Raw genomic sequence first — 11,228 nt, forward strand, 5'->3', positions numbered from 1 at the left:
CTAAAGGCCGATGGTATGACATTGTCACTTTTCCTTCTCAACATGGATATGGGGCTCCGGGAAGCCCCAGCTCTGAGGCAGAGCTGGGACCAGTTGCAAAAGCAAGGCCGTCCGTCTAATTGCTAGCTGACTTGGAATTTTAAGTCACATCTGACTTCTTCCTGCCTGCTGGTCTGCTGGACTAGAGCACTTTCATCTTCAGTGGGGCACACGTTAGCATGCATAATTGCACGTTTTAAGACTTGAAGAAGAATTTCCCCTCCCCAAGCCTGCCCCCGCCCCCAGCCCACCTCCTACTGCCTTTCCTGGCCTCCCCCAAAGCAGAATTTTACCTGCAGTTCCAATAAAACGTGCAATAATGATTGATGAAAATGATTTAATAAGGTCATAGGCATTATTATTCCCTAAGAAGGCCCATTGGTTTTAAGATTTTTTTTGTTTTTTGTTTTTTTTTTTTGCTGATGTTAAACTAAACGGATCGCCGGGTGTGTTATTAGGGAGTTGTGTTAAAATGCTTAATAGCGCGCCCTGTAATCTACCTGACTTCAGTGACTGACAAGTGGCCCCTGGGGACATAAAATTCAGGAAGTGGCTATTTATATTCATTACATACATGCTAATTTTGTGATCTCTGATGCCTATAGGGTTGTCGTTTTTTTTTTTTTTTTTCCTTCTCACACACAAAAAGGGGGAAAATAATAATATATTTGATTTTCTGTGGCCCAAACAAAAAGTTATTTCCCCTAAGAGTTTTAATTATAGCATTCTGGAGAAGGCCCGAGTTGGAACTTGCAAGTGGAATAAACGACTTGAATAAATAGTCTAAAAATTAAGTAACACATAGAAGGGGGTGATGTGCACTGTTGGGTTAGACTAAACAGTGATTATCAAGAGGGTCTTAGTTATTTAAACAAGCCATTTGAGGGCGGTTTGCTCCTCGTTTGGGGTCTGGTCCTGATTATAAGCGAGAGCTTTTAATTAAGATTAGTAAGACCCAATTCAAGCTATAATTTGGTCCTTTTCCTTAGCAAATGTCTATGAAAACAAAGCAATTAAGGTTAAATGAGTTGAAGCATTTAAAAGGGATGAAATGCCCCCTCCTCGCCCCTGGCCTGCCCCCTCAGCAGAACAAGCATAAACAGGCCCAACTAATTCAGACCAGGAGGCCAGTGCACAGGGGTCTGGTGAGCTGGGGAATGCGTGGGCTTAGCTAAATGAAAAGAGGCAGGGGAAGTAGAACGTGCAAAGGCCCTGGGGTAGGAAGGAGCTGGCAAGTGTGAGAAGTAAAAATGTGAGTGATGCTGGGGTGCGGTTGGGAAGGGAAGGGTTGAGAGGGACAGCAGCTCAAGGCGAAGGGCTGAGTGCTTTCTCTCAGCTCTATGGATGGGTGGTGGGCTCAAGACCCTCGCATCCACAGCACCTTGCTCAGATGAGCTGGTGGCAGCAAAGGGGGGATGTGAACATAAGAAAAGGTCTCCACAGCCTCTTCTAGCTAAGGAGCTCTTTCTGCTTTGTTCAGACAGGCTGCTAGGGGCCTGGCCTGCAACTGGGACCCCGTGGCTGACTCGGATTGGATCCAGGCCCTGCCACTTCTCAGCTGGGTGACCCGCTAGAGACTGACCTCCCAGGGGCCATTTTCCCCAACCTTACTCCGTCTAGACTAGCCTCTTCCCTTCTCAGTCCGTGGCTTCCTCACCTGTAAAACTCTCAGAGCATGGAGGCTCGGGGAGGCCTTTCCTGGTATCTCTGGGATTTATAACGGTCACTTGTTGTCCACTGGCACCGGCTCTGTACCCAGCCCTGAATGAAGTCATCTGGGTCATTGCAACCCAGTGTCACAGGTGCTCTGAAGGGGGGATGCTCACAGGTGACATGGCAGCCGGGAAGACTTCCCGGAGGAGGTGACTGCTAGAACTCATCCACCCACCCTTTTACTCAGCAGACGCCTTCCAAGCCCTGTGCCAGGCCCGGCACCGGCTTCCAGGGAACGGAGCAGAACAGGTCACGGACACTGCCCTTGCAGAGCCCACATCCCAGGAGGAGACACGGGGAAACATAAATTCAGGGTGACGCGGGCCAAAACTGAGGTGTGTATGGGCCTGGAGAGGGTAACAGAGACAGCTGGTCTTCTGCAAAACACAGGGCTACCCTGGATGCCCGTTCCGGTCCCTTCCAACCGGGCACATCTGTGAGTGTGCCTCGAGTTACCTGAGGTTCTGTAAAGACGCAAATCATCCAGAAAACACAGATTTATCCTCAGCCTCGCCCAGAGCCCTTCTGAACCACCTGAGGCACCTCAGCCTGGCCTGGGCAAGCCCCCCTGCCAGGGTTCAGCTGACCACACGGGGCTTCACGGTTGCTCTCGGGCATTGGCTGCAACACGGCCGAGCCTAGGGAAGCCCGGTCATCGTCACACGCGCACTGGCCACGTGGCAAGACGGCCCCGGAAGTGCGGTTTGTCGAAGGGGTTTCCATAACCAGCAGCAGCTTCAGGGTGAAGCGGTTAAGGGCGTAAGGGGCTCAGTCGGCCCCACACAGGGCTCCCCAAAACCTGGGTCCATTTCCCTCGAGGAACTAGTGAGAACATGGCACGCTTTGCCGAGAATCTGCCCTCTTGCTCATCACCGTAAACAACAAAGTCCACCAGATCCGTAGGGGAGGGTACCGATCACCCTAAGGCTCCAGCGCCAACCTCCTCGCAGCCCCATATCCACTCAGGACGCGAGACGAAGGGGTCCAGGGAGAGGAACAGGTTTTATCTAAAGTGGAAACGGCTGTCTGGAGGGGGCCATGACTGATTACCGATGTCTGCCGTGGCAGAATGTGGTGGCCTCTTCGCCATCCCTGCGGTCGGTTTAGTGGAACAAAGGAGAGCTTTCTGTCACTTGTAAGTTTCATTGCACATTCTCGGTGGATGGTCACCTGCGAATGGCACGTGTGTCTCTATATCTCTTTGAGGATATGGAGGCACGTGTGTGGTTTATCTGAACAGCCTGTGAGCCAGAACACCCCATTTCCCAGCCACGTCAGATCCTGGGGGCTGGCGGAAAGAGACAAAGTTTCACTCCTTTCCGTATATCGGACAACACGATGATCGGCGACGAGCGACAACATCGTCAACGTGATGGTGATCAATATCATCGTCAACATGGCCGTCACCACCGCCGTCATTATCACCATCACTGTCACCAACACAGGCACCATCACCGTCGTCATCCTCAACATCGCCATCACCTGGTACGGCTCACCTGGTGTGCCTTTCGTACCAGGCCACGTCCAAATGCCCTGTGGCCATTAACTCATCTCATTCGCACACGATCTCTCTGAAGTAGACACTATCATTACCTCTACTATATACACAAACAAAGGGAGTCTCACCGAGGCTACACAGGCAGGATCTGAACCCAAGAAGGGTGGCTCCAGAGTCTGGGCTTCAACCACTGTGCCCCACTGAATAGTGACTGTTGATTCCCTCTTCTCAGAGCAGAGAGTCGCAGGTGGCAATAACCCCTTGCAGAACGCACTGAGAGAAATGGGCCCACCAAACCCGGCCCCTGGCCCCAGCTCAGGCACGACCCCTGCCTCCTCGGGCCTCCATTTTCCCATCTGTAAATCAAGGAAGTGAATGAACATCCGGATGATCTCCAAGCTCCCTCAGGCCACCACTGCACGTGACCTGCCGGCCCCCTCCCCTCCCCGCCAGATTCCAAAGCCTCCAGAAGTCTGCATGGTCCCTCCTGGGGAAGCTGGTGGGCCATCTGATGGCCCTTGGGGGAACACTCCAGCAGGCTCCATCAACTCTGACTGATGACTCTCCTCAGGATGAGAAAACCTCAGTGCGAGGGGCACAGCGTCCACTCAGGTCCCCAGAGCCCCTGCCAGCACTCACTCCCAGAGGTCTGGGGACTGAGCAGCCAAATGGCATCCTCTTGGTTCCGAACAGTTTTCTTCTTACTGTTAAACTGGCAGCTCAACAGGTAACGATTTACCACCCGTGTGACCCTGTTCATTAAGAACTTCCACTGATCTAGGCACGCCTGGCCGTTAGCAGGGTCGTGAGTTCAAGCCCCGCGTTGGGCACGGAGCCTACTTAAAATAAAAAGAAACCAAGCAGACAGAATTTCCCCTTGATATGTAATTTCAGCTCATGCGGCCCAACCCAGATCAAAAGCTCCTTGAGGGGAGGGGCAAGATTGCACTATAATTAACACCCCCGAGGCAGGCAGCACTGAGCCATTTTCACAAGTCTCCACCATTCAAGATGTCATTAAATGAGCCAGCTCACACCGCCTCTCACAGCCGGAACCGCTGAAAGGCGTTGAAGACAGATGATGGTGATGGTGACAAGGACAGTGATAGCACCATCATCTGCGTCCCGAGCACATGCTGTGTGGTGAGCGTCTGCCGTGAGCCAGGCAGTGTGACTGGCCCCCGGTGCCCTACACCGCATGTCGTTCAATCCTCAGGACGGCCTACGGCAGGGGGTATTTGGGGCCCATATAACCAGAGGGTAAACTAAGGCTCAAGAGGCCAAATGACCACCGAGACTTTCACATCAGCTGCAACGCTCCCATGCAGAGGCCGGGCCCACTCTCGCTCCCCTCCCTCATCAGACAGGGTAGAGGTGATACCATGGCAAAACCGAGTTCCCACGTGGACCCAGCACTCCACGCTTCCCGGCCGCCCGCACAGCCCCTCTGTGGGCATGCCACCTGATGGGAACTCCAGTCTGGGCAAAAGACAGCCAACTCGGACTAGGCCTTTTCTGCATCATGCCGGGCCCTGCCCCAGGAGCTGGGGAGATGGGGACAGACCTGGAAGGCAATCTAGGGGCTCACCGTGAGCCCGTGTGTGACAGCGTCAGTGTGGAGGCCCCAGTGCTGAGCCCATGGCCAACCCTCAGTAAGTGAGCTCATAGTTCGGTGGGAGGACGAGACACTTAATTATAATCCGAAGGCAGAAATGCTATGACGGAGAAAATCCCAGGGGCTTCTGGGGTCAGAGGAGATACACGATGGGGCTGTGTGTGTGTGTGTGTGTGTGTGTGTGTGTCTGGGTGTGTGTGTAATTGTGTAGGAGGGCTTCCCAGAGGAGGCAAATCTAAAGCCTGATTAGGAATTGGCCAGGACACAAAGGGTGGAAAAGGAACGCCTCGTAGGGGAAAGACTCAAGCTGGGGCTCAGAAACACGGAACAGCCTGCTGTGTGGATGTGTGCCCAGGACACAGGTGCTATTCAGGGTTTCAGGAGGTGAGGGGCAGAGGCTGGAGAGACAGCCAGACCCCTGGCGGTTCCAGAAGCGCATTTCCAAGACTCCTCCTTTTTCGTGCTTACACTGAGTCAGCGGGTCTAACTCCCAAGCTGGGCTCAAGCAAGTGGAGAGCTTAAAGCCGGACTCTGAAGGGCTCCAGGGGAACAGGCAGGAGACGAGGTGTGGGCCTCTAGGTGGGGGGATAGCAGGAGGGGGACCGCAGGAGCTGGGCTGGAGGAGGACAGGTCAGGTCAGCGGCTTACACGAGCAGAGATGGGGGGTTGCCCCCGGCCCTCCCTTGCTAGAGCCCTGGACCCGGAGTGGGGAACGGAGGGTCAGGAAATGGTCACGCAGCGCCCCACACGTGCCACTTGGAACCTCCAGGCACTGCCGGCAGGGGGGCCGCCCGTGCCACCAGGCTTCTTGCTCGTGACCTGCCCTATCTGCCTCCAGCCTGGCCTCCTTTCAGAGGTCCGTGGGTAGGCGCCAAGCTTCCCCCTCAGGCTTCTGGGCCCCAAGCAAGGCCGGAAGTCTGGCCAAACCGGGCAGGATCCAGAAGGCTGTCAGCTGCCCGGCGCTCAGCCTCAAGCGGACGCCCAACAAGTGAGACGGGTGAACAGTGTGAGCATCCCAAGGAGGCACGGCCACATCGCAGAAAGCTCCCGCAAAGCCTTACACAGAACGGACATCTTATTCTCGCGGGTTGCTTTCCCAACGCGAATCTTCCGCTTTGCGAAAGCAAGCTGGGAGGGCTTGGGGACAAGAAAGCGAGATGCTAGGGAGCCGTGGAATGGCCATTAAGAGACCTGGGGCTTAGTACTCGCCGTGCCCTGTGGGACCTGGGGGCTTGTTTCTCTCTGAGCCTCAGCCTTCCTCATCTGTCAAGTGGGGACAGACAGGGAAGATTTGGATCAAGGGCTCTCATCTGGGTGTGCACGTGGGTCATGGGGACAGCTGTTTCCAGCTCCCTGATGATGGGTTTCCCCAGAGCCACCCAGTCAGACCCTCCCTGACAGATGCACCCATGGGTTCCATCCAGTTTGGAGGGTCCTGGCTCCAACGACAGCCAAAGCTGTTCGTGTCTCTCCGACTTTCAGCTTTTTGGGGGAGGCAGTTCCAGTGCTGAGCAGTCAAGCCAGCACTCCAGGTGCAGGGAACGAAAGGCTGGACAGACAGATGGGCACAGCACACATTTGCATCTGTGCCCAAGCTCTCGTACCTGAGTTAGCCCCCAAAGGCTGAGGCTGGCTACCACTCAGGTCTTTCAGGGAAGTTACAGGCCACACGGGGTGGTTTTGGTGGTCCTGAAGTTTGGGACCCGGTGGAGGGTTACCCCAGGCCTTTATCACACCCCCCCCCCCTCCAAACGTATCCAGTCAGGGACTGAAGGACAAATACATCATTAGACACTTCACCTCACTTAATACACAGCAAAACAGAAGTTTCAATTCCAGGGTGAGTTAGGTACCCCATGACTCCAAATTCCTCCCTCCAGGGAGATAGTAGGTTCCCAAGAAGCCCCCAGCCTCCCTCCCAAGGCTGAGTGAGGCCCGTGACGCTGGCACCCGTGGGGTGCAGGTGCTGGAGAATCAGCCCCTGCTGGTGTCCACGGGGGCGGGCATCAGCCACGTATAGTGGCCGTGGCAGCCGGAGGGTCCAGCGGGGAGGGCTGGGCTGGGCTCACCTTCACACTGCCTGCCCTCTCCTTTGTAGCCCGGCTTGCAGAGGCATTTGTAGGACTTGGGCGTGTTCTGGCAGATGGCATCGATGTGGCAGTCATCTGTGCCCTCCGAGCACTCGTCCACGTCGACTGCCCCTGTGGGGGAGGGGGAAACACCTGGTCAAGCGTGGCCGCAGGGGCGGGGGGACAGGGAGCTCCTTCTGCCCCCCACCTTCCACGGATCACAGGGGTAATTAACAGTAATAGCCATCACACAACAGTGTGTGTGACAAGCGGCGACTGGCAGCATTTTGGGGGCAGCTACCAGGCACAATGCTACCTAAAGGCTGGCCCCCATTTATTTTCACAACAATCCCATTAGGTCAATCTATTTCTCCTGCTAGGAATATGACAAAACCGAGGCACAGGAGCACGGCCAGGAAAGCCTCTCTGTGCGTCTTGCTCTCCCCGCAAGCACGGCTTTAGCCCTCCTCCACTCTCCTTATCCTAGAATTTGAAGCCAGAAGGCTCTTGGGAGAATTTGAGCCCATCCTCTTTAGGTTACAGGTGGGGAAACCAAGGCCAGGATAGAGCGATGAACAGGGGCCAAGCCAGGAGGCCCAGGTGGGTGACCTGCCCCCACTCAGCCCCCAGACTGTGAAAATAGATGGCTCTTCACCCAGCTTCTGTCCCCAGGCTGCAGGGGCCGACCGTGGAGCCACGTCCTCAGTGGGGCTGAGCCGGCCTCTCCACGGTTCTGACCTCCCCATCCCCTCTCCCCTCCATCTCAGAAACCAAGGGGCGAACCTGGTTCTCGGATCCCAACTCCCAAACTCAAGTTCAGTCTAGGTTTAAAAAAAATTTTTTTTTTTTACATTTATTTGTTTTTGACAGACACTGGTCAGGGAAGGATAGAGAGAGAGGGAGACAGAATCCGAAGCAGGCTCCAGGCTCTGAGCCGTCAGCCCAGAGCCCAACGCGGGGCCCGAACTCACAAACCATGAGATCATGACCTGATCCGAAGTCAGACGCTTAACTGACTGAGCCACCCAGGTGCCCCAAGTTCACTCTAGGTTTTGAGGGCTCTCGACACTCCTCGCCTCCCTCCCCAACACACACATACACACCTTCCGTCTGAAATAGCTGTTGGCCAAAATAACGCAAAATAGATTCTGTGTATCTGTACATACATCCACCCCATTCCTCCCTCCCCACCAGCACAGAGCTCAGACAGGGAAAGGACCCTCGGGACACAGGATAGCACAGCCAGAAGAACCTTAGCAGATGAGGAAACTGAGGCCCAGAGAGGTCTCTTGTAGGTCAGTAGTTAATTAGGGGCAGAGACTGGAGTTCAGATCAGAGCTCTATGTGCTATGTTACTTCCAGCTGGCTATGAATAAAATACAGTTGGATGACAGATAGAAGAACTCAGAAGAGCAGAAAAGGAACCCTCAGCGGCTACCGTGAGGGCAGCCACCCAGGGGCAAGCGTGGCGAAGTCCTGGAGTGACCCCCTCCCTTTATGACTCCAGCCTTACCCTAGACTGTCTGGTTCTCAAGACTGTCCACTCTGGATTACTCCCCTGGCTGGCATCGGGTTCTAAGTCTGTGGGGGGTCTCTCTAAGAGGGCAAAGCTCCTCTCCTACGTCCCTAAGGCTCCAGCCTCCCCCAGAGGAAGAGAGGCATCAGCCAGAAGCACAACAGAAACACTTCTGTACACATGCACGCACGCACACACACACACACACACACACAGAGCTGGTGGTGTCATTTTTCAGGCTCGTAGTGTCTGCTCAGGCCGGTGGCCCATCCTCTGTCGCTGCCCCAAGGAAGGTGGGACGGGAGCTGGGAAGCAGTGGGTGTAGGAGGCCAGGGGCCAGAAGGAACATCAGACCAGCAGAACAGCCCCTTCCTGGGAATGACAACAGAGGGACCCCCATGCAGGGACAGCACAGCCTCAGGGGCAGGAAGCCAGGGGCCAGGGAGGGCCAGTCTGCATCCTTCCAGTGGGGAGGGCTGGGGCCACTTCTGAGTTAGGACCAGTGGGGAAATAGGGCCATGGATGCACATCTCAAGGGTCAGCGCACAGGAATGAGGGGGAGGGAAACTGCCTGCGGTTCTGGGACCCCTTTCGCCCTTGTCGCTAATCTCTGACCTAGGCAGGTATCCTCGTGGGGATGGAAGGGGATGAACGTTAGCCGAGGGGCTGGGGGGGGGGGCACTCCCAAGACATCTTCAAAACATGTCTTTAGGTGGGGGCTGGGGAGAGGGACCATGTGTTCCCCCGGTCTGGGCCTTGCTCCGTGCTCAGGGCTGGGGACCCCCTCCGGAGGGCGGCCCAGCCCTTCCATCACCGGCTGTTTGCTTTGACTTTGGTTTGTCTCAGGCACAAGGCTTCCAGGTGTGGGACGCAGAGACAGACACACGGGAGGGACAGAGAGCAGGAGAGAGGCACATAACAAAAACAGGGAAACAGGGGGTGAAGGACCCGAAAGTCCGAGACAGACACCTACAGACACAGGGAGGGGGAGTGTAGGCAGCAGGGCCCAGCTTCCCTGGGCTCCAGCCGGGGACAGTTTAAATGGCCTGGCATCCTTATTCAGGGTATGACTCCCGTGCCAGCAAATACAGACTTCAGGGAGCCCAGCATGGCAGCCTGAGGGTGTCCGGAGATAGCCGAGGAGAGCGGGAGCAGAAGCAGGATACCCCACCCTACCCCCTAAGGAGAGAGGGAGGAAGCTCCTCTGAAGTGGTGGGTGGAGAGGCTGTCCTTGTAGCTTTGCGGGAGCACCCCTTCCGGGAGCACCCCGTCCAGACAACCAAGAGAGCGGGAGGGGAAGGAGTGGGCACACGGGAGCTCCCTGTGGAATCCTGGGGGCGCCCCTCTGCTGTGTTAGCCTCTGCTGCCTGCCCCCAACCCATGCCCAAAGGCTCTGGATGCTGTTCCCTTCTTCGGTGCCTCCCGCCTCCCTTGCCTGGGCCTCCTCCCTGATGTCCCAAGTCTGGTCTCCCCTCCCTCTGGGTCCTATCCATCTCCTTCCCTCTGTGTCAGTCCTTCTGTCCCCCCATTCCTGTCTGTGCGTCTGTCCATCGCTTTCCACACACGTCCATCCTTCCGTCTTTCGGGTCTGTCGGTCTTGCTCCCTCCCTCCCCTCCCACCCCGAGTCCCACGTCTCTTTCTCTGCTGTCCCCCGCCTCTACCTCTCCTCCTCTCTCTTCCTCCCCATCCCTTAGCCCGTCCCTTTATCTGTCTTTTTCTTTCCAGCTGCCCATTGCCTCCTCCTTCCTCCCTCGGGTTTCCTCCTTCCCCTCCGGTCTTCTGGTCTCCTCCCTACTCTAAGCGTCCGTCTTTCTCTGGGATTCTTTCTGGGTCCTTTTGTGTGTTCCCCTCTGTGCCTCTTTTTCTGTCGGTCCGTCCCTCCATCCACCACCTCCCCCACCCCCTTTCTCTTTAGGTCGGTCCTCGTCCCGGGCTCACCTCCTCTCCGTCTCCCCTCCGGGCCTCCTCGCTCCCGCGCGCCCCTCTCCCTTGGGGGGGGGGGCGGGGAGCGCCCGTCGGGCTCGGGGTCCCCACTCCCTCCCGCCCGCGGTCCGAGAGCGCCGGGGCTCCCCTCGGCCGGGCCGGTCGTCGCGCTTTCTTTCTTCCTCCCGCCCTCGCCCTCCCCTCCCCTCCCCTCCCCTCCCCCGGGGCCCCAGCCCACCCCGCCCCTGCTGCGGCCCCCGCCGGGCTCCCGGCGTCCTCCTCCCCCCCCTCCCCCCCCCCCCCAGCTCGCCCGGGGCCGCTGGGGCTTCGGGGAGGGGGCGCCCGGCGTCCGCCCCAGAAGTTACTCTGCAAAGAGGCGGGGCGGGGCGCGGGGCCGCGCGGGCTGCAGCCCTCCCGACGGCGCGGGGCGGGGGCCCACCCGGGACCCCGCGCCCGCCGCCCGCCGCCCGCCGGCTCCGCGCTTACCTGGGAGCCCGCTGCCCCCCGCCAGCCGCCCGCGCGCGCCCAGGGCGAGCAGCACGCACAAGTGCCAGCGCACGGCCGCCGCGCCCATGCTCGCTGCGAGCCTGGCCGGGCCGGCCGGGCGTGCGGGCGTGCGGGGCGCGGGGACCCCTCCGACCGGCCGCTCGGCGAGCGCTCCTCGCTGCTGGCTCCTCGGCCACCGCTCGGGCTCGCAGCCACCGAGCCGGCGCGGCTGACGAGCTGACAGCCGCGCGCCCATTGGCCCGCGGCCGCCGGGGGCGGGGCTCTGCGTGCGGCCGGCCAATGGGCGCCGGCCGCCGGGCCGCGGGGGGCGGGGGGAGGGGCGGGCGCGGGCGTCGGGGGCGCCCCCT

General features: G+C 58.0%; 1 protein-coding gene across 2 annotated transcripts in view; it reads right to left on the reverse strand.

Annotated features, from left to right (window-relative positions):
* SCUBE1 (signal peptide, CUB domain and EGF like domain containing 1) overlaps positions 1-10,999 on the reverse strand; it is a 136,617-nt gene extending 125,618 nt beyond the window's left edge. Inside the window, exons 1-2 of one of the 2 annotated variants that reach the window (XM_043562835.1) lie at positions 10,861-10,999; positions 6,935-7,066 (exon numbers count right to left, since the gene is read on the reverse strand). In XM_043562835.1, coding sequence (XP_043418770.1) covers positions 6,935-7,066; positions 10,861-10,948 — 220 coding nt within the window. In that variant the 5' untranslated portion in view covers positions 10,949-10,999. The remainder of the gene's footprint in view (positions 1-6,934; positions 7,067-10,860) is intronic. The other variant, XM_043562836.1, reaches the window with a different exon arrangement.
* Positions 11,000-11,228: the final 229 nt, after the last annotated feature.

The sequence above is a fragment of the Prionailurus bengalensis genome, chromosome B4, assembly GCF_016509475.1.
Source record: "Prionailurus bengalensis isolate Pbe53 chromosome B4, Fcat_Pben_1.1_paternal_pri, whole genome shotgun sequence".
Taxonomy (NCBI): Eukaryota; Metazoa; Chordata; class Mammalia; order Carnivora; family Felidae; genus Prionailurus; species Prionailurus bengalensis.